The sequence below is a fragment of the Brassica napus genome, chromosome A10, assembly GCF_020379485.1.
Source record: "Brassica napus cultivar Da-Ae chromosome A10, Da-Ae, whole genome shotgun sequence".
NCBI classification, from domain to species: domain Eukaryota; kingdom Viridiplantae; phylum Streptophyta; class Magnoliopsida; order Brassicales; family Brassicaceae; genus Brassica; species Brassica napus.
In genome coordinates, this window is record NC_063443.1 from 268,871 (window position 1) to 291,857 (window position 22,987).

The following is a 22,987-nucleotide window of genomic DNA, read 5'->3' on the forward strand; positions in this document are numbered from 1 at the left end:
ATTATCATCATACTGAGAGATACGTTTAGAAGAGGAAATACAATAGAACCTTTATAAATTAATAATGTTGGGACTTTAAATTTCTATTGATTTATAGAAATATTAATTTACAAAAGTTTTCATTTTTGGATTTTTTTTCTATTATTCTATTTTATTAATAAAATAAAAAATATTTTATTTTTACCTATATAAATTATTTAAATTTTATAAATTTAACATTCATATTATTTTTATTATCTTATTTGGTGTATATTTTATGTTTCATCGAATTGTTATGTAATTTTTGATATATTTTTACTAAATATTATCAAAATATATTAAAATATTAAGAAAACTAGAAGTATTTTCATTGTGAATATAAAACCAACAATATTAATGTTTAGTTGTACTTATATAAAATATATAGAGATAGATTAGCAATTTGTGATTTTAATGAGACTATATATTTACATGAGAGTTTTAAAAATATTATTATCTTATTATTTTATCGATTTGTGTTATATTAATTTATAGAGATTATTAATTTATCGAGTATTAATTTATAGAGGTTCTACTGTAAAATGATGATTGCATATGTTTAAAACACAATAGATTCCACCACAATTCACAACTTTTAGGTTTTCAAGAACGATAGAAAAGACACAAATGCAAAATCAGGTTAAGTTCTTAAAATTCATGTGTTTGATGGTCATATAGCCAAACAATAATATTTAATATCAACAGAATAACACGAAGTTATGATTAAACTTAGAGGAATAATTAACTGCACACTAATATTTATATGTCATACTGTACTAAAAATATAATTTTCAAATAATAAAATACATCTAATGTGTTAAAAATTAAATTATATTAATGAACAACCTCTAAAATAAAAAGGTTAAGACACTCTAAATAAAATAGAGAAACATAGCAAAATGATAAAATAAAAGCAATATAACAAATATATTTTCATAGTTTTAATTCATGTTATGTTATATATTAGTAATTTTTAACTTAATTCAATATTGCAATACCAAACATATTCAAAATGGTTTCAGTCTTAAAACCGGCATTCCACAATTGATTTCAAATTGATGACATAAACTTAGCATGATATTTATAAGTGTGTTATTGGAAAGAAGAAATTCCATATACATTTATTTATAACAATTTTGATTTTTATTCAAACATGTATACAAACAAAATAATTCCAAAATAACTATCTTACAGGCTACCATTATAATTCAAAATGAGTTTAAAAATCAAAATTATTTTACAATATCTGATATTTATACAACATACATTTGTAAAAATTTAAAAGCACTTATCCGCGCATAGCGCGGAAAACGATCTAGTAATAATAATAATACTATAAGAAACTCACTCATCCAGAAATCAATTCAAAACCAAATAAACATACTATCATCTTACAGAAACCCTCAACTTATTCTTTTACCCTTTCTAAATAAATAAAAAAACTTATTATTCTTTTACTATGTAACCGATCGTAGTTTACTTGCTTTTGTTTCTAAAGTCTAACCAATATTACTTTTCGTAATTAACCAATAGCTAGGTAATTCAACTGTTTACGCACAACCTGCCTCATTTTCGTGATATGTTTTATTTAGGCAGTACCATACTCTTGTTTAGGCCATACCACAGGTCCATAGCTTCCCTCATATTCGTGATATGTTTCTATTTAATAGTCTTGACTCTTGATATGTTTCTAATCGTATGGTTTAACAGTCTTTCATGTGTCATTTTATTATATGACAAAAATAAAATGAGTTTTTTACCAAAAAAAATAATAAAATGAGTTAACACTCACTAAAAAAATAAAAAAAATTGCAATATCGAATTAAGAATATATATGTGCTTATTTAATCTACAAGATTCGGCTTCATCAACAAAATTGGCGGTTCTGAGGGGTAACTGTTAGACGTACGATCTTGTTAATAGTGGTATCAATCTAAACAACTTTTAGCACATTATTATAGAGCTTTATAGATAAGTTGATTAAAACTTTTTCTTATACATATATTAGTTTCACTGCGTCTCATACAAACGACCACAATACCACAAGCACCTAATAATAATACATTCACGACGACCAAGATGGAACACTTACAATACCATCTATTCACAACACAACAGCAGTTTATCAGAATCCTCTCTGCTTTTTTCCGGCAGCCTTTTTTGGTGACGTCGTCAGCACCGTTGTTGGTGCTCCCATCGACCTGAGGTTCTCCAGCAAAGTGTCCCTCCCCGATAACAGAATCTTGAAGAAGCAATCCACCTCCTTGGAAACAAGGTCTATCCCACTCGTCAACTCCGTGACCGAGTCCTTCAACGGCTGCAGCGAAATGGAATCTATAGACCCTTGTTGGATCGCAGGGGCAAGGTTCTTAACACCTGAATCAACAGCCTCGAGCTCTTTCATAACGGTTAAACCGTCTGATAAGAATATGCTCTTCATCTCTGAGTTCATCGTGTTCTGCATATCCATGAAGGAAGGTGCCCACGGAAGCTCGTTTGAGACCGTAACGTAAAGAAGGTTCTGCGATGAGCCTGAGAAGGCAGCAGCGAAGACACCAGAGATGTACAGAGTCTTGACCTTTACACCGTACAAAGCTCGCATCAGGACTTTGCCTTTGGCAGAGTTCTTCACCTTGGGGAGATTCAAGGTCTGAACAAGGCTGGTCAGGATCGCGTGACAGCTCTCCAACCTCGGGTTCTTGGAAACGATGTGCTGCTTCCAGGCGTCGAGGGAGGATTGAGCTTTCGGCAGATTCTGAGGAGCGTTGGTCCCCAAGTTATGCAGAGCAAACTGGAGGAAGAGATGGCCTTGGTTGAGGCGGCTTAGCTCCGAGCTGAAGGCGTTGCAGAGGTCGAGGAGCTTGACGCTGATGTCTAGGTAGATGTCGACCCACTTGTCCTCCCAATCTGAGACAGGAAGCTCTAGATCGGTTATAAGAGTCTTGATAGCGTTGTGGGTCTGGCAAAGAGATGCCATCGCTTGACTCATCCATGAAAGGGTGAGGATCTGGGACTTTTCCTTGGGGACAAGCTTTGTAATGGAAGAAGCTAAGTTGGTCTCGAAAGTGTTCAAGAGGGAGAGAAGGTTAGAGGAGAGTACTGGGTTCTTGGAAGATAGGTTCTTGAAAGGGTTTCCAAAAGGGAAGAAACCGCGTGGAGGGTCTTGTGGACGTGCCATTTTTTTAAAGTTGATACTGAAAAACAAAGGAGACCAGCAACGATCATATATCATAAACATAAAATAAATATTGAAATCCATGAAAAAAAAATCAAGAAAATTGTTAATTGCAATTTCTCTGTGAAAGTTTTTATCTTTATGATCTTCTTTCATCATACACCAAAACCAGTTGTTAGATTAAAGCCTTTACAGATCTTTTATGTATCTGACAGATCCATAGATCCAAGAGTGAGTCAACCCCCCCTACAAGAAAGGGAATAGCTATGTCTCTAATATACACGAATAAAAATTCATCATCATGTCTGTATCTTACAGATCTGAATTCCATATCGAAAATTCACACAGGAAATAGATCAAATCTAACACACGATTATCATTAAAAAGGAGAAAACGAATCATAGACAAACTATGCAGAGGAAAGAGTAATCGAGACTTACATAAAGTGATAGATCCTTGGAAGAAGAATGAAACTGGGATTCGCCTGATACAAGTTTCTGTGCAATAGAGATAGATAGGATAATAAATCAGAGATGGAAAATAAAAGCAGAAATATCAGAGAGAGAGAAACAAAAAAAAGTAATTAAAAGCAAATTAAGACAAGACAAGATCAACGGTCGGTGTGCTTCTTACCGAAAGAAAAAAAAACAATAAGTGGAGGAGGGGCGGTCAGAGAAATTTCGAGGAAAGATAAGAAAGGGGGGTTGGTCTTTTATGACTAAAACCACAAGCAGCTTGCCGTGTTTCTTCAGTTTATCAAAGAACAAAATGTTAATTAGGTTTGACGTTGATTTGGTAGACGACAGAGAGAGGAAGTGGGATTATGTTTCGGTTACGGGTCTGTGACAAAACCACTTTTTAAACCACAGATGAATGAAGAAGGCGTGTACGTGTTTCTTATTTTTATTTTTATTTTTATTTTTATTTTATTAGGAAGTAGGAACGCACATTGTCTAGTTGCCTACTTGTTGCGTTACTATACAAAACAAGAAAAGTCAATTCTAGCCAGCTGATTAATATTCTTCCCTCTCCTCATCCAACGGCTGATCATTCTTCCCTTGTCAATGCCAATCACTCCATTAGGCTACCTTTTGTGGTCTATTATTTTCTTCAAACTAATAAATCATCTCATTATTTTTGTTTTAGAATAACATTTTCTAATCATGGATTAGTCAGCTAAATACCCTTATAATCAATTTTTTTTTATTTTTTGTTGCACAATTAATCATGGGAGAATAGTTTTTGTAAATGACATTCCCAAAGGCCTTCTATGAAAATTTGGTCTAATGATTCTTAGAATTGTACTACTAATAAGAGCCTTGGAAAAACAGACAATAACTTACAATATAAAAAGAAAATGTTGGTTAATGAAAATGACTATTTTTATATGTTGTTTTGTCATCAAACAACATTTAAAAGGTGCATGTATACATATCATTTTGAGTTTTTGACGTTTGTGTACGCAATACATGCATTTTAATCTTTTTTATACTCAATACAAAAAGCTTTGTTAGGATGACTTTAGTTTTCTTTAAGAAATATCAAAGTATCAGAAAATGGAATGACTTATGGAAATTTTACAGTTTCATATTTGATATTTTCTTTCACCCTTTATCAAATTGTATGTCGTCTACCTCTTAGTTTTTCTCCTACACGTGAAGAGACTCCAGTCGTCGCTCGGGTGACGACTGTGCTCTTATCTTGTGTTCACAAGCTAGTCATCCAATTTCATTATAAAATTTTAATCTATTTAAAATTACTGCAACTTGGAAATTTTAAAGATCATAGTCGCATATACATTAGGTCCATAATCTAGTGGGGTCATACACACGACAATACTTAAATTGTTTAGAAACACAATCACGCGAGCTTAAAGCATCCTGTGGGCACCCATACCGGTTCTTAAAGCGATAAGTTTTGATCCATCCACCAATCGTGTTATGCAACGGCACGCACATAGCGTCGATGTTGGTCCAAAACAATTACATTTTATACTCCAATTTTTATATATATATATGACATGTGATATGTGAACGTTGACAAAATATTACAAAAAGGAAAAACAAAAAGGTTAATTAGACGTAACTCAAGAGCCAAAGAATGAAAAATATTTATGTATGTGAATGTGACACAAAACTAATAATAATAAGAATCAATTGAAGTGGGAATTGGTCGTGTGTGAGAAGCAAAGTCACTTAAAATGATGATCCTTTTGTTCATCTTAGCTTTTGCTGGTGATGCCGCGAACCGCTCTCCCCGCTTTCAGTAGCCGCTGTCTCTTGCTTATCTCTGTTTCCATGGTCCCTCGTTGTTCGGCGTTCCTGCAAAAAAAAACATCGTCTCACCATTAGACAATTATTTTAACTCATAAAAAATATAATAAAGACAAAAAAAATGGCTTACATCGCGATAGAGTGAGTCTTCAGCTTCAAGCATATGAATGATATGTCCCATTTTAGGTCTCTTGTTTGCATCTGGATCCACACAACGCAAAGCAACTAGCAACACTCGTTTAAGCGCCTTCGATGATGGTGGTTCCGCTATTTTGGGATCAACTACTTCTTCTGGTCTTCGGTTTCCTACCATTGTTTTCAGCCAGTCCACTAGATTCGTCTGTAAACCACACACACAAAGAGAAAAAAACATGTATAAGAAAAACATAGAGTGAATAGAAACAAGGAGGGTGTAAGAATCCACAAACACACATACTTCTCCTTGAGGGCGACTATAATCAACAGGGTTTCTACCAGTGATGATCTCCATGATTAATATTCCAAAGCTGTAGATGTCACTCTTCTCGTTTAACATTCCGGTGCATGCATATTCCGGCGCTACATAACTGAACAAGTGACAAGTTATTTCCTAAAGATTCAGATTTATAAAGGCTTTTATAGCATGATGATTCAGGGGAGAGAGAGTTTACCCGAAGGTTCCCATGACACGGGTTGTCACATAACTGCTGTCGGAACCCAAGAGCTTAGCAAGTCCAAAATCCGAAACCTTAGCATTCCATTGGCGATCAAGCAATATATTCCCCGATTTTATATCCCGATGTACCACTTTTGGTTCAAGACCCTCGTGTAGATACGCCAATCTACATAAGTATATATACACCACACTCTTACAAAGATAAACTACAAACATAGCTGACTGCAAGACGAATCTATTTAACTTACCCTTTAGCCATCCCGAGTATAATGTTCATACGAATATCCCACGTTAGAGGACTCACATCACCAACATCACCGTGAATCCATTGCTCCAAATTGCCATTATCCACAAAGTCATACACCAGCATCCTGTAAGCAGACAGAACTCCCACATATTAGATCACAACATTGCTTTCTTCCCAATTCTTTTTATTTTAAAAATAGGAATAAATGAATGAGCAGCATCAACATTTACCTGTAAGCACCTTCAACGCAATAACCTAAGAGCCGAACGAGATTCTTGTGCCGTACACGCCCAATCACTTCCACTTCTACTTTGAATTCCTTCTCTGCCTGCCCCCTGTAAATTATTATAAGAAACACTTACAAATCTTATACTTGATATAGAGAGATCTAAATCCAAAAGCATAGTATTTACTTATTAGTCATCAAAACCACATGTGACGCATGACATCATCATCTATACATATGATGAATTCAATAACAAAAACAACAACTTTCAAGGACCACAATCATACGCACGGCAGTGAATTGACTCTGATCGCTGTCACTCATCTCCCTCGGGCTCTACACATAAATCTAGAAATGAGTAATGGATCAATTTGTTTACCTGTTATTAAGCAAGTTCTTGACGGCGACTTTAGTACCGTCGGTTAACACCCCACGATACACTATCCCGTAACCGCCTTCTCCGATCACATTCTCCTCACACAGCCCATTCGTGGCCGCCTCGAGCTCCCTCAGAGTATACCACCTCCCCCATCCCAGATGCGACACCTCCGGCCCCACGTTCCCGCTCCCCGAATACGACGCCGTCTCGCTCGCACTCGCCGTTCCTCTGCTCTCCCCGCTCGACACTCGATCCGAGAACACCACTCTGTGCTCCATCTTCCCTATGTCCACCTGGATCTCCGCCGGCGCCGGAACGATCTCCTTAATCTCCTTCGAAATCGGCGGCGTTGCCACGGCGGCGGAGGCGAAGTCGGCTCGCGGTTTGCGGTTTTTGCGGCGGGAGGTGAGGCAGAGGGAGAGGAGGAAGAGGGCGATGACGATTAGGGATCCGAGTAGGATTCCGATGACGACCCATAGCCGGAGACCGAAGATCGACGTCGGTTTCGAAAGCTCCGTGTTGACGATAGCAGCGTCGAACACCGACATCTCGTTTCCTGTTTCTTCGCAAAAACAAATCTATAATTGTCACCGCATCGAGTGTTGGTTGAATCGAAATCACGGAATCTAGGAAAAAGAACAGAAGAGATTAATTAAATTAAATGAAAGGAAATGGAATTTAAAGAAGAGGGGTTTCCAGTGAACTTGTGTCTGTGGGATGAGCTGTCCTTTTGAGTTTCTGTCTCCATGTAATAATAATATCTATGGTCTGACGGTGAGAGTGATTTTATTCAAATGACGTTGTTACCCTTCTCGAGTAAGCAGACGTTGTTGTTGATGTGCTGGAGGAACGCTTTTGGTTTGGGGGTAAATGCATCAATCAATGACGACGCGATAGATAGCCGTTAGTGTGTCATGGTGTGGTACGGTTCAGTGCAGTATTCATTCTTTGGCGGAGTTATTATTAACTCTTTTCATTTCTTCTTTTCACTCAATCTGGACCCTAACATTTGCTTATTTGTTGTTTAACATAATTTGTTTGTGTTTTAGATATGGATATATCCTCTTGTAACACGTATTTAAGTGAATAAATAAACACTTTTTGTTAGAAAAAAGTACCAAAAGTTCGGTTTGCTCTTAAATTTATTTAGCAATGAATTGAGAGAGAATAACTTTTTGGTGTGGCCTCGAATATTTTAGGTTGCCTCCTAAAAAGGGTGGGGCTATAAAGACAAAACCCATTATCGCTCTATCATATTCAATTATTCATTTCATACCAACCAGGCAATGTTACAGATTACATAATAAGTTAATATTTTAACATGTCATTACCTTAGCTTTTTATATAGCACAATTATCATATACATTGACTAAAATCATGAATTATGTTGGTAAGTAGGCGCAATCTATCATATGAGAGAGTGACTGGTAGTGATTTCCGCAAATAGAATTAAACGAAAGCTGTCATAAGAGGAAGAAAACAATTATAGACCGGCTCCTATCTCCCAAACAATTGTTAAATCCTTCATCTCATGGAAAATGGGCTATGGCCCATATGAATTGGTTCGAATAGTTCCCTTATGTGTTTCATAATTGTGCTCTAATTCAAACTAATTGTGGCTTGTACTAGGTTGAACCCATAAAACTAACTACCCTGGATTGGCTGTACTTGTTTCTCTTTCTTCTGATTTAATATGAAGACCATGTTCTTATACATGCGAAGAGTGGATGCATTATTAGTTTTTGTTTTTACCAGCAATAGGAGGCAGAGAATCTAAACATACAGAGTATTACAATCATGAGGCTGATCACATGCCCAAAGATCGCTAACAAAACCCTTTTGTACACAGCCCATTTTATTCAGTTATTCTTTGTGATGTTTTGTTTAGTAGGGTTAATTCATTTATAACAATAGCGTGAAACATAAAAAAACACATCTCGGATAAACCAAGTGTTCCATAAGATAAAGGAATCTTGGATAGAAAAGAAAAGGTGCATAGAATGATAGATCCGAGATTATAAGAGAAAACATACAGACATTGAGAAAAGGTTGCGCAGCTACACATCTAAGGTACCAAACCAAGTGGCTTGGGACGCCAAGCTGCTAGGTAACAAAGGTCCTGGATAATGAAATTTCAAAATGATCAAATCATGTCTGGAACATAACGGAACCACATGAAAGTGTCGACACACACATAAAAGATTTACTCGTATAAAGAGAATAGCACTTGAACATAAACGAGGATCAGAGAACCCACGAATGAGTACTCATACAATATCATAAATATTAGAAAGATAAACGTGGAGGTTCAAAGTATCTAAAGGAGAGATGAGCGTATTGGCCATGTACATATACAGAAACGCCATCTGATAAACCAGTGAAATAGATGGATCTTGTGAGATAAAGAAACCGTGAGAGAAGGCACATGATCACGTGGTCTAGAGTGTTCATGTCTTCCTAATAACAGCATTAGATCATAGCTTGTTACACAAGGTACTCATAGAGATCAAAGGAACAGATTATAAGGAGATGAACTCCTATGTGGTGGATGTTGCTACAGATTTTCGAAATTGAAAATAGTCTGGTCATAAGAAAGAATTAGATACAATAAAGATGTAGTAAGCAGCATATGGATCACTGGATAGAATGAAAGAACAGCTTTGTTCCTAAGCTGATTCATGGACTGAAAAGCAGCTGCATATAGTATGTAAAGGAAATTGATCACGACATGATCTTGGAGTTGTATGAAAGACAATCCAATAACAGTCCATATACAAGAATTTGAAATCCCTTGTGTTTAAACCTAAAAGAGGTTAGTATGGGTGTCCGGCTAAAGACGTCCGGCCCATCGGCTTAAAGGCGTTCGGCCTTTCAGCTAGAAGCGTCCGGCCCCTTCTACTAAAGACGTTCAGCCCTCAGACTATAAGCGTCCGGCTCTGTCCGTCTAAGGACGTCTGGCCCTGTCCATCTAAAGGCGTCCGACTCTTCAGCAAAACAACGTCTGGCTCTTCTAGACACGTCCGACTTTTATTTCTAAAAGGCGTTTGGCCCTTCTTCTTGATCACGGGCCAGTTGAGACAAAGGATCAACCGGATACAAATGTATTGTAGTCCATTAGTTTGCGAGAGCCGAGATCTATGACCTAATTATATATTTCAGTGTGTGATATAATCCACAGCAATAGAGGTCATGAGACAAGCAGTGGACATGTATAGACAAGGTCTATGACCTGGACATGGATCGGCCATATTGGAACATGGTCGAATGATAACCATGTTTAGTACATTGTCCATAAATAAAGAGTTAAGAATAGACAATCACGTCCAGACTATGGACATGAGCAAACACGATTTGCAAAGACCCAATAGTGATCTCCGAGGACAATGTGGTTCACATTGCTTAGCACACATGCTTTACCGGGACACTCGATGTTAAAAGACATGAGAAACGACCTAAGAGGTCGAAGTGGTCTAGTTACGGCTTAGTGATGAAACTGGCCGAATTCCCCATCCTACATACAGGATACATCACGCACCAAGATGCGTAGAATAGTGAATCTACACTGAGGTTCACATCAGAGGGAGTAGTGCGTGTTGTACTCTTTTTCCTTCATCATGGTTTTGTCTCACTGGGTTTTCCTGATAACGTTTTAATGAGGCAACATGAAGCGTACTACAAATCCTGTAAGGTTATGGCATCCAAGGGGGAGTGTTATAAATCATGGAGTGGATTGCCATAACCAGGCCCGGTATGTAACCAGCCCGTAGAGAGAGAAGGACGGCCCAACCCTAGAGAGAGAGAGAGAGGCGGCTTAGAGAGAAAAGGAAACCGTCTTTCATTTTCCTTAAACTTGTTATCTTTCTATTATTATGTACTAGGGTCGGCCCGCCCTACGGGCGGGATGATAATTTAAAAATAATGTGAATAGTTAGATTAAATATTTAATATAAATTGTTATATTTAAAAATATACATATTAGTTAAATTATGTACGTATTATTGTATTTGAAGACTAAATATACCATGCTATATTGATAAGTAGTTTTGATTTATTTATTTTTTCATGGTGCAATCACATCATTTTTGGTAATTTTTTGGAGTTGGATGAATCTAAAGAATCTCGTGAGCGAAGAAACTAACTTGTAATTATAGATTAAGTAAATATATGAGTAAAATTTATTATTAGGTCTGTTAATTATTATTCATGTAAACCAAACATAATAATACTAAAGTATCGTATCTCGACATGTTGGGCACCTTTTTAATTTTTATTAATATATATATTTCTTTCCATCGGAATATACGAATGACTATTTCCACTTAACAATATTACGGATGTACAATCTATTTTTTGTTTTTTTTAATATTAGTTTAAATTTTTCCGTTTATAAGTATGTTTGATTAGTTTATGTTGTATGGATTATATTTTATGAGGTTATGTCACGCACCAGTTGTGTTGATTTATTTGAAATATATTTATTTTATTTGCTTTGTAAATAAGGTAATATGATATATTCCATGGCTATAATGAACCATTGGAACACATTAAATACATATTAGGGACTCTGTATGTGAAACCAATTATTAGAATAATATGTCAGTTTTAATAGGATGTTTTCCATGAGAACGGGAAATGTAGAATTGTAAGATAAGCCAGAGCCGTCTGTTGATGGAATTTAAAATAAAAACAGAGTCAAGAGTCTCAAACTATTAGTATTTGTATTTCTGAAAATGATGTCTTCGTATAATCTCATAAGGGTTGGATATCAGATTGGCTGCTGTTCCTGCAATGAAAGTGATTTAGTCAATAGTTTTTTAATGCCAAAAAAACAACAACGGTTGTTAATAATAGCAATTACTAACATTATCCAAAACAACTATAATAACTTCGACAAAGAGTTCCTCTAAATTAAAACCTCTTTCTCCACTATTTTATAAACGCTGACAAAAAATAGATACAATGGTATTTGAAAACTAAAACTCACTCTCTTTTGAATAATTTCGATTGCTTTATGTATTTACATATTATAATACGTAAAACACTACAAAATTTTACAACTCTAAACCAAAACAGCAAAAATATTAAGAATCGATCATTTTTATTTATATAATTAGAATTTGGTGTAGACAACATAATCATACTCACACCCAACTTAACATAAAATAAAATTTACACGAATTATATCTTCTATAAAAATCGATACATCAAAATTTATTTATGCTTATATATATATTCTAGTTTGTTATATATACTATTTATGTCAAATTGTTTTGTTTATTAATTTTCTTATTGTTATTTAATGTTTATAATATATTTTATTGCAATTGTAATAGGTAAAGCTAATATAGATACTCACTATTTTAAGTAAACCCAAATTATACTCCCTCTGTATCACTTTAAGTAATTTTTAAGGTTTTTGCACTTGGATCAAAAAAATACAAACTTCTATACAATTTATCTTGGTTACATAAAATATCATTAAATAAAATTAATTCAACCAATAAAAAAAATCAGTATTTTGCAATTAGTCACAAAGTTTAAATGATATTAAATTTTATCTAGAATAATGAGAACATCAATTATTTTAAAAAAAATTTTTTTCCTTTAAACACCACTTAAAGTGATACGGATGGAGTATATCTTATTCATATAACAAATTTCATAAAAAAAAAGTAAATAAAACAACTTTTCTAACTGTTGTATGAGTAAAATACACTAAAACTTCTATGCAAATATTACTATTTACTATATCATTTTTTAAAATATAAACATAAAAAAATATATTGCAATCTAACAACAGTTTTAATTTTATATTTTTATATTTTTAAGAATATGATTATATATTATGTGTAAACAGTTATATCATTTCTTCGTTTTTACATCCTTTTGGTTGAAATTATTTGATATTATCATATTGAGCCCCAAATTTTATTGCAAAAACCAAATTTAATAATAGGATTGTTAAGATGCTTTTATAAGGTTCATCTTAATGGTGTAAGTCTTTTTATATGTTTATTTTATTTTGTTTTTATTATTTTTGTCAAATTACATTATATTGTGTATCTTGTTCATATTATGTAATTTTTTTATATTAGTTTTTGATTTTAGTTTAAAGACTGTCGAATTCTTGACATATTTTTTAATTTTAGACATTTTTATTTTTATTTTTTGGTTTAATGTTATAGATATATACTTTTCCGTTGCAAACAAAAAAATATACATTATTTCAAAAAATATATATTTTTTCATTTTCAATACATTGTTTATTGGTAAAATGTAAACTTTAAAAAAAAATTGTCTTTTCGAGATGCTATTGGTTAAAAACTTTGAGATATAGTTTACTACAAAATAATGTATCAATATTCATTTTTGATATAAAGAGAAAAATATCTTTTTGTAAGAAAAAATATTTGATGTGAAAAAAATATTTGGTCACGACTTAACCCGCTTTAGGTTACATAATAGTGAAAATAGCTTTTGGTGCAAAAATGTTTCAGGCATGAATTAAATAACAGAACATTAGAAAACAATAACGAAGAGTGATTTGTTAATGGCTCCATCAATTTCTTTCTCAGACTATAAAACAAATTTTTTATACATGCTATAACATTAAAACTTGCCCACGTATCTTTCCAATTTCACAATATATAACACATTTTTAATCTGTAAAAATTCTCCAGCTAAAGAATTATTTGTTACAGATAGAAAGAGTGTTAGCATTTGAGATTACTGTTTACAATTAAAAAGAGTTTCCAAGTAGAGAATCAACAACAGACACTACTTCTACGCTTCTCTCTCTGTTCACCTCCAACACATTCATCTTCTTCACCTGCAACACATTCTTCTTCCTCCTATGTCACCTCTCATACAAACCATCTGTTATATCAGAGTTTCAATACGACTATGAAAAGGTATTTCCTTTATTGTGTTATGTGATATAAGGAGAATGTGTTTACCATTTTGCAGAGGTTTCGTCCTCTCAGAGTGTCTTTGAAGCTTCTCAGCGTAAGCTTGAGCTGCTTTTGCTTCGGCTTCTGCTGACTCTGCTTCCTTTGTAGTGGTGTTGATGCTTCAATTTTTCTCCATCACCAATGATGATAGACAGGAGCAGATTTACCAATTCTTGGACATGACTATATACCTGCAACCAATTTTTAGGATTAACATTAACATTAGTAGCAACAATACCTGTAACTCTACACCAGTCATAAACTTAAGTAAGAATCATCAACCTGGACAGCTGATTTCTCCCCATCAACCCCATGACCTGGCCACTTCTCATAGACCATCTCCTAAGCAAATATTAACAAACTCCTGGTATGTTGGACCTTGGTACATTATAAATAATCACCATCCTTAGTCAACCAACGTTTTAGGGAAACTGTGATACATGATCGTTATATACAGATCAACATCAAATCAACGGCGTAACAGTTCTTGTTAGCCAACCTAATTAACCATCTCATGAACAATGGTACAACTAATGAGCTCCACGAGCTGATCCGTCAACTCTTTGCTACGTATCAAAATTGCTTGAGCTGTAGAATTGTATATGCAAGGCAAGATCTCGTCTAGAGCCGTGTTGCTTGCGGTTTTCTCTACTGATACACTCCGGGCTACATATGTGTCTGTAGTTGCACTAATGCTCAAAGAAGCACATTAAATTTTTTCAATGAAAGAAGAAGCTAATGAACTGTCATGAGACATAATTTTGTAACAGAAGGAGTGTTCCGCTCAAGATGAATGTAACAGTCACCAAAATTCATCCACAAATCACATGGCTGCTGAAGAGGAAAAGATTCAGATAGTTCTTACTTATGAAAGCGCATAAAGAACGTTTCAAAGTTTATACTAACGTGTAAACAATGATCTGCATCCCATAAATTGAAGAAACTGGAAGAGAATATGATTAGAAAAGATCATTAGAGTTAATACAGTAGTTGACAGTTGAGAAACATTTGGTGGAAGATGATGAGCTTGTGGGAGTTATACAACAGCTCGACTTTCAAAACTTAATAACATTTCAAAAGATACAGATTAGTGACTTACGGAGACCAAGACATGTCAAGGTAAGCATAGTGATTGAATCTATGATATGCGCCACCCTCTTGCAGTAAAGATGATGACCTGTTACACATGTTTTCAAGATATTAACATAAGGCTTCTGTAACAAATAGTTTTGGAGTTTTCTTACACGGAGAAAGTTTCTTATGTCACTGGAACTAAGAGATCAATCTGCTTCAGTTTCACTCGTTTCACAAATCTGAGCAGCCGCACAAACAACTGCCAGCCTTCAAATCGGAGAAAAAATACTATAAGTATACTAAGAGAGATATAGAAGATGGTTTTGAGAGGATGAAAATATACCTTTTTATATCCGCAGATACACCGCCTCTCAGAAGACAACGCACACATTGAGGTAGAGATGGCTAAAGGAGTCAAGAACATGTTTAGAGGTTGAACATTAAAATCTCTCTGCCATAGATACAGAGCAGTTACGCTGGTTGTTGGTCCCGAACAATCCAAGATCTGAACTTTCTATGTTATAACATAAACAATAGTTAGAATGTAAAGAGAATTCTAGCAAGAGAAAGAATATGAAGAAAGAGCTAGTAATAGCATATGCAGCGGCAATTAAATCTAGGACACGTATTACACTTACTAACTCTCTCAAACACAACAATGGTGTGCTGGTGGTTGAAAAATAACAAAAGTACTGAGAATGCAAGCAACATACAGAACATGAAGAAGGAGCTGCAATTCCAATTACATAAGGTTTCCAAAATTCAGAACTCAATATCCAAACCAGGCAATCAGATACTAAGTATTTCTATTTAATATGAAAGATTATGCACCAATCCGATTTGAATCAACGATTTTTTAAAGGTATATGAAGCAGAAGCAGAAGCAGAATCAGAGAATAGAGAGTGACCATGTTGAGCAATGAATCTGACATTAACCGAGATCGATGCAGAGATTCCTCACTAACACTCATCTCACACAACCTTTTCCCCTCCATTGTTGGTTGACCGTATCAGAGCTTGCTGTAGAGGACGATGAACCCTAGAAACAAACGTGGACAGTCATGAAGAAGGCGAAGGTCAGAAGGGGAAGGAAAGAAAGGAAGAAGACATAACCTCAGGTCGAAGATTCACAAAGCAATTCTCATGTGGATTGAAGATATCGAAACTCATAGCTGTATCAGAGATCGAAAGAGAAGATTGTTTTAATTGCGGAAGAACAGCAAACCCTAGAAAATCTTGCGGCTGTCTCTCTATCTTCGGGCTGAATCACGTGAAAACACATAATTGAAACGATGAGTTTTTCTCTTGGGACACGTGTCGCTACAACATAAAACGAATTATCTACGTGGCATCCTATGTGGCCACTCTAGGAGAGAAAGAAACACTACTTTATATATAAAGACTAGGGATTAACCCGGGCTACGTCCGGGATTTTTTATTTTTTCTAATTTAAATTGTTAAATCATTTATATTTAGGTTATGATATATATTTATATAAATGTTAAGATACATGTCATAATTAAAATTTGTTTTTAAACTTTAACACGTTTAATTAACATATTTTTTACTATTTAAATATGTTTTTGTAATTTTGTTGGCTATCTATTTATCATATTTAGCAAAACTATATGTTGAGTGTTGGAATAAATGTTTTAGATATTTAATTAAACTGTAGAATATTTTTGGATCGACCACATGCTCAATAATCGATTGATCCGTAAAAAGATGGTCGATCTCCTTGGCCATATAAGTACAATTTTAGCAAAAATATCTTTGATTTTCAAATATTAAGTATATAACTATTCTTTTGAATATTGTTTATGTAAATATTTTTTGTGATGTTTGAATTTGTGATGTTCGTATACTTAACCTAGATGATATTGATGTTTAACAATTTATTGTTTTCTGGAAATATAAAATAACGATATATCAAAACGTATCTAATACTTGTTAAATGATAGTATAATGTAAATTACATTCATTATTTGAAAATAACCATTTGTTGTTTTTATTTTTTTTTAAATCAGAAATTATTTTTATTTAAAAACATTATTCAGATATAATATAATAGTTTAAGTTTGGAAGATTAATCTATATATATATATAAATTATGTATATTTTTTAAAAAATAATTTAAGATATTATATATTGAGTAACTAAATAAAAGCTGAATTTCTTATCTTGAAAATCAAATATTTATATTTTTGTCTTCACGTTAAACTCACCAATCCATCATAGTGTGAGGTTGATGTTGATGTTATAATGAGTTTTATAGGGACTTTCTTGATGTAAAACTATACATTTTTATTTTTTTTGTTTAATATGGTATTTCCATTTTAATATAATTTACTACCATTTTAAGATAGATGTACATTTTAAGATAGATGCTTAAATCTTAATGTTCTTTTTCTATTTTTTAAAATGTTTATTTCTATTTCTTAAATTTTTTTACGTAATATCTATATTTTATATTTTAAAATAGATATTTAAATCTTAATGTACTTTTTCCATTTTTTCAAATTGTGTATTAACTTATATTATATATTTTACATTTTAAGATAGATGTTTAATGCTTAATGAACTTTTTCCATTTTTTAAAAAAAGTTGTGTATTTACTTATTATTATATAGATAATTCATATATTATATATTTACATTATCTACTTATTATTTATTGATAATTCATATATTATATATTTAATGCTTAATGTTTATTTCCACTTCATGACTTTTTATTTACTTAATATCTCTATTTTACATTTTAAGATAGATGTTTAAATCTTAATGTACGTTTTCCTTTTTTTTTTAAATTGTATATTTCCATTTGTTATACTTTCTATTTACGTAATATCTATATTTTAAATTTTAAGATATATTTTTAAATCTTAATGTAATTTTCCATTTTTTAAATTGGGTATTTACTTATATTATATATTTACTTATTATTTATTTTTCTTTATATTGTGTATTTCTATTTCTTATACTTTCTATTTACTAATAATTTTATATTTTAAGATAGATTTACATTTTAAGATAGATATTTAAATACTAATGTACTTCTTCCATTTTTTTAAATTGTGTATTTCCTTTTCTTATACTTTCTATTTGGGTAATATCTATATTTTACATTTTAAGATAGATGTTTAAATCTTAATATACTTTTTCCATTGTTTTTAAGTTGTGTATTTCTTTTTCTTATAGTTTATATTTACTTAATATCCATATTTTACATTTTAAGATAGATGTTTAATATTTAATGTACTCTTTCCATTTTTTAAAAATTATGTATTTACTTATTATTGTATATATTATTCGTATATTTATATATTTATAATATTTACTTATTATTTATTTTTCTATATATTGAGTATTTCTCTTTCTTATACTTTATATTTAGTTAATATCGATATTTTATATTTTAAGATAGATGTTTAAATCTTAATGTATTTTTCCATTTTTAATGTAAAACGGCAATGTTTAATACAAGAACTTGGACAAATAGTCAAATAGTTATATTTATGTTTTTTTTTTTTTTTTTTATAAAAATGGTAATGTTACATTATGAAGATAAGCCATTTCTTTTAGTGAAAATGGTAATCTTACATATGTTTAATGTAGTTTTTCTATTTTTTTTATGTTGTATGTTTACATATTATTGTTATTTTTAAATGTAAAATGGTAATCTTACATATGCTTAATGTATTATTTTCATTTTTTATGTTGTATGTTTACATATTATTTATTATTTTCTAAATTATATATGGAGATAAACCGTCTTTTTTTTAGTGAAAAATGGTAATTTTACATATGTTTAATGTAGTTTTTCCATTTTTATGTTGTATGTTTACATTTTATTTTTTTTAAAAATAAAAATGTAATATGATAATCTAACATATGTTTAATGTAGTATTTCCATTTTTTATGTTGTATTTTTACATATATTTATTATTTGCAAAATTATATAGAATGTTTTTTGTTTTTTTTATAAAACGGTAATGTTACATTATGAAGATAAGCCGTCTTTTTTTTAAGTGAAAAATGATAATCTTACATATTTTTAAGTGTAAATATTTTTTGTGATGTTTGAATTTGTGATGTTCGTATACTTAACCTAGATGATATTGATGTTTAACAATTTATTGTTTTCTGGAAATATAAAATAACGATATATCAAAACGTATCTAATACTTGTTAAATGATAGTATAATGTAAATTACATTCATTATTTGAAAATAACCATTTGTTGTTTTTATTTTTTTTTAAATCAGAAATTATTTTTATTTAAAAACATTATTCAGATATAATATAATAGTTTAAGTTTGGAAGATTAATCTATATATATATATAAATTATGTATATTTTTTAAAAAATAATTTAAGATATTATATATTGAGTAACTAAATAAAAGCTGAATTTCTTATCTTGAAAATCAAATATTTATATTTTTGTCTTCACGTTAAACTCACCAATCCATCATAGTGTGAGGTTGATGTTGATGTTATAATGAGTTTTATAGGGACTTTCTTGATGTAAAACTATACATTTTTATTTTTTTTGTTTAATATGGTATTTCCATTTTAATATAATTTACTACCATTTTAAGATAGATGTACATTTTAAGATAGATGCTTAAATCTTAATGTTCTTTTTCTATTTTTTAAAATGTTTATTTCTATTTCTTAAATTTTTTTACGTAATATCTATATTTTATATTTTAAAATAGATATTTAAATCTTAATGTACTTTTTCCATTTTTTCAAATTGTGTATTAACTTATATTATATATTTTACATTTTAAGATAGATGTTTAATGCTTAATGAACTTTTTCCATTTTTTAAAAAAAGTTGTGTATTTACTTATTATTATATAGATAATTCATATATTATATATTTACATTATCTACTTATTATTTATTGATAATTCATATATTATATATTTAATGCTTAATGTTTATTTCCACTTCATGACTTTTTATTTACTTAATATCTCTATTTTACATTTTAAGATAGATGTTTAAATCTTAATGTACGTTTTCCTTTTTTTTTTAAATTGTATATTTCCATTTGTTATACTTTCTATTTACGTAATATCTATATTTTAAATTTTAAGATATATTTTTAAATCTTAATGTAATTTTCCATTTTTTAAATTGGGTATTTACTTATATTATATATTTACTTATTATTTATTTTTCTTTATATTGTGTATTTCTATTTCTTATACTTTCTATTTACTAATAATTTTATATTTTAAGATAGATTTACATTTTAAGATAGATATTTAAATACTAATGTACTTCTTCCATTTTTTTAAATTGTGTATTTCCTTTTCTTATACTTTCTATTTGGGTAATATCTATATTTTACATTTTAAGATAGATGTTTAAATCTTAATATACTTTTTCCATTGTTTTTAAGTTGTGTATTTCTTTTTCTTATAGTTTATATTTACTTAATATCCATATTTTACATTTTAAGATAGATGTTTAATATTTAATGTACTCTTTCCATTTTTTAAAAATTATGTATTTACTTATTATTGTATATATTATTCGTATATTTATATATTTATAATATTTACTTATTATTTATTTTTCTATATATTGAGTATTTCTCTTTCTTATACTTTATATTTAGTTAATATCGATATTTTATATTTTAAGATAGATGTTTAAATCTTAATGTATTTTTCCATTTTTAATGTAAAACGGCAATGTTTAATACAAGAACTTGGACAAATAGTCAAATAGTTATATTTATGTTTTTTTTTCTTTTTTATATAAAATGGTAATGTTACATTATGAAGATAAGCCATTTCTTTTAGTGAAAATGGTAATCTTACATATGTTTAATGTAGTTTTTCTATTTTTTTTATGTTGTATGTTTACATATTATTGTTATTTTTAAATGTAAAATGGTAATCTTACATATGCTTAATGTATTATTTTCATTTTTTATGTTGTATGTTTACATATTATTTATTATTTTCTAAATTATATATGGAGATAAACCGTCTTTTTTTTAGTGAAAAATGGTAATTTTACATATGTTTAATGTAGTTTTTCCATTTTTATGTTGTATGTTTACATTTTATTTTTTTTAAAAATAAAAATGTAATATGATAATCTAACATATGTTTAATGTAGTATTTCCATTTTTTATGTTGTATTTTTACATATATTTATTATTTGCAAAATTATATAGAATGTTTTTTGTTTTTTTTATAAAACGGTAATGTTACATTATGAAGATAAGCCGTCTTTTTTTTAAGTGAAAAATGATAATCTTACATATTTTTAATGTAGTTTTTCTATTTTTTGTGCTGTATGTTTACATATTATTTATAATTTTCGAAAATTAGTAAAATTAAAATGTAAAACTATATTTTATGCAACTTGTCATCTTTCGGGAGAAGTTTTTTTGCTGATGTGGACGCTCTATGGAGCCTTAAAAGGTCCCTTTTATTAGTAAGGATTTTTTTTATAAAACGGTAATGTTACATTATGGAGATAAACCGTCTTTTTTTTCTAAGTGAAAAATGGTAATCTTACATATCTTTAATGTAGTTTTTCCATTTTTTATGTTGTATGTTTACATATTATTTATAATTTTCGAAAATTAGTAATATTAAAATGTAAAACTATATTTTATGCCACGTGTCATCTTTCGGGAGAAGTTTTTTTGCTGATGTGGACGTTCTATGGAGCCTCAAAAGGTTCATTTTATTAGTAAGGATTAGTAGTTTTCGTAATCATAGTAAGTTTAGGTTTTGGATACTTTCCATTTTACTTATCTTGTAATCCTTATATAAAGGAACCCCTTTGATAATTAATAATAACACAAAAATATTCAGTCTCTAAACTCTCTAATTATAACTGACTGAGAATATATATGATTTGCGTCTAAGATATATTCAACTTATTGTCACAAAAAACTTAATAAAAAAAATACATACTTTATTTTAAGGACATTAAAAATTACGTTAAAAATTTTAACATTTTAAGAAAAATTATGAATCAATAATATTAATATAAAATTTTATCCGAAAAACTCAGCACTAAATGCATAAACAAAAAAACAAACAAACCCTAAACCCTATAATCTTAAGCATTATTCTAAACCAAACCTTAAATCCAACCTAAACCAAACGCTAAACCATTCCTACTACCTAAACCCTAAATTCTACCTAACCCTAAACTCTACCTAAACCTAGACCTTAACCTATCTAATCCTAAACCCTACATAAACCTAACCCTAATCCCTAAACCCTTCATACTACCTAAACCCTAAACCTACCTAACCCTAAACGTAAACCCTACCTAACCCTAAACCCTTCATACTACCTAAACCCTAAACCTACCTAACCCTAAACGTAAACCCTACCTAACCCTAAACCCTACCTAACCCTAAACCCTTCCTAATCCTAAAACCCTACCTAAAACCTAACCCTAAACCTAAACCCTACCTACCCTAAACTCTACCTAACCCTAAACCCTACCTAACCCTAACCCTACATAACCCTAAACCCTACTAACCCTACCTAACATAAACCCTACCTAACCTAAAACCTTTCTAACCCTAAACCCTTTCTAGCCCTAAAACCTACCTAACCCTAAACCCTACCTAACCCTAAACCCTATCTAACCCTAAACCCTACCAAACCCTAAACCCTACCTAACCCTAAACCCTTTCTAACCTTAAACCCTACCTAACCCTAAACCCCTTCTAACCCTAAACCTGACCTAACCCTAAACCATGCCTAACCCTAAACCATTCTAACCCTAAACCCTACCTAATTCTAAACCCTACCTAACCCTAACCCTATATAACCCTAAACCCTACTAACCCTAAACCCTACCTAACCTAAACCCTACCTAATCCTAAAACCTTTCTAACCCTCAACCCTATCTAGTCCTAAACCCTACTTAACTCTAAACCCTACCTAACCTTAAACCCTACCTACCCTAAACCCTACCTAACCTTAAACCCTA

General features: G+C 31.1%; 2 protein-coding genes and 1 long non-coding RNA gene across 17 annotated transcripts; all 3 read right to left on the reverse strand.

Moving 5' to 3' along the window:
- Nucleotides 1-1,994: 1,994 nt before the first annotated feature.
- On the reverse strand, nt 1,995-4,024 carry LOC106370869 (protein BPS1, chloroplastic). 2 transcript variants are annotated; one of them, XM_013810860.3, is made up of 3 exons: nt 3,827-4,024; nt 3,634-3,690; nt 1,995-3,212 (listed from the first exon to the last, which is right to left on the reverse strand). In XM_013810860.3, the coding sequence occupies exon 3, from the start codon at nt 3,194-3,196 to the stop codon at nt 2,144-2,146; it is 1,053 nt and encodes a 350-aa protein (XP_013666314.2). In that variant the 5' UTR covers nt 3,197-3,212; nt 3,634-3,690; nt 3,827-4,024; the 3' UTR covers nt 1,995-2,143. The 2 variants fall into 2 exon arrangements, with proteins under 2 accessions (XP_013666314.2, XP_048599266.1); XM_048743309.1 differs by having other exon boundaries at nt 3,634-3,692; nt 3,834-4,017.
- Nucleotides 4,025-5,161: 1,137 nt separating this feature from the next.
- Nucleotides 5,162-7,724, reverse strand: LOC106369386 (probable serine/threonine-protein kinase At1g01540). The gene is made up of 7 exons (XM_013809547.2): nt 6,974-7,724; nt 6,599-6,703; nt 6,370-6,492; nt 6,117-6,287; nt 5,903-6,032; nt 5,597-5,806; nt 5,162-5,514 (listed from the first exon to the last, which is right to left on the reverse strand). Exons 1-7 carry the CDS (start codon nt 7,519-7,521, stop codon nt 5,410-5,412), a joined length of 1,392 nt encoding a protein of 463 aa, XP_013665001.2. The 5' UTR covers nt 7,522-7,724; the 3' UTR covers nt 5,162-5,409.
- A 5,878-nt stretch (nt 7,725-13,602) lies between these two features.
- Nucleotides 13,603-16,286, reverse strand: LOC106402433. 14 transcript variants are annotated; one of them, XR_007317287.1, is made up of 8 exons: nt 16,111-16,273; nt 15,906-16,036; nt 15,341-15,511; nt 15,168-15,264; nt 14,423-15,100; nt 14,206-14,301; nt 13,930-14,114; nt 13,603-13,849 (listed from the first exon to the last, which is right to left on the reverse strand). It is a non-coding gene; the product is annotated as an uncharacterized LOC106402433 (long non-coding RNA). The 14 variants fall into 14 exon arrangements; XR_007317284.1 differs by having other exon boundaries at nt 14,206-14,866; nt 15,023-15,100; nt 16,111-16,272; XR_007317285.1 differs by having other exon boundaries at nt 14,423-14,866; nt 15,023-15,100; nt 15,906-16,265.
- Nucleotides 16,287-22,987: the final 6,701 nt, after the last annotated feature.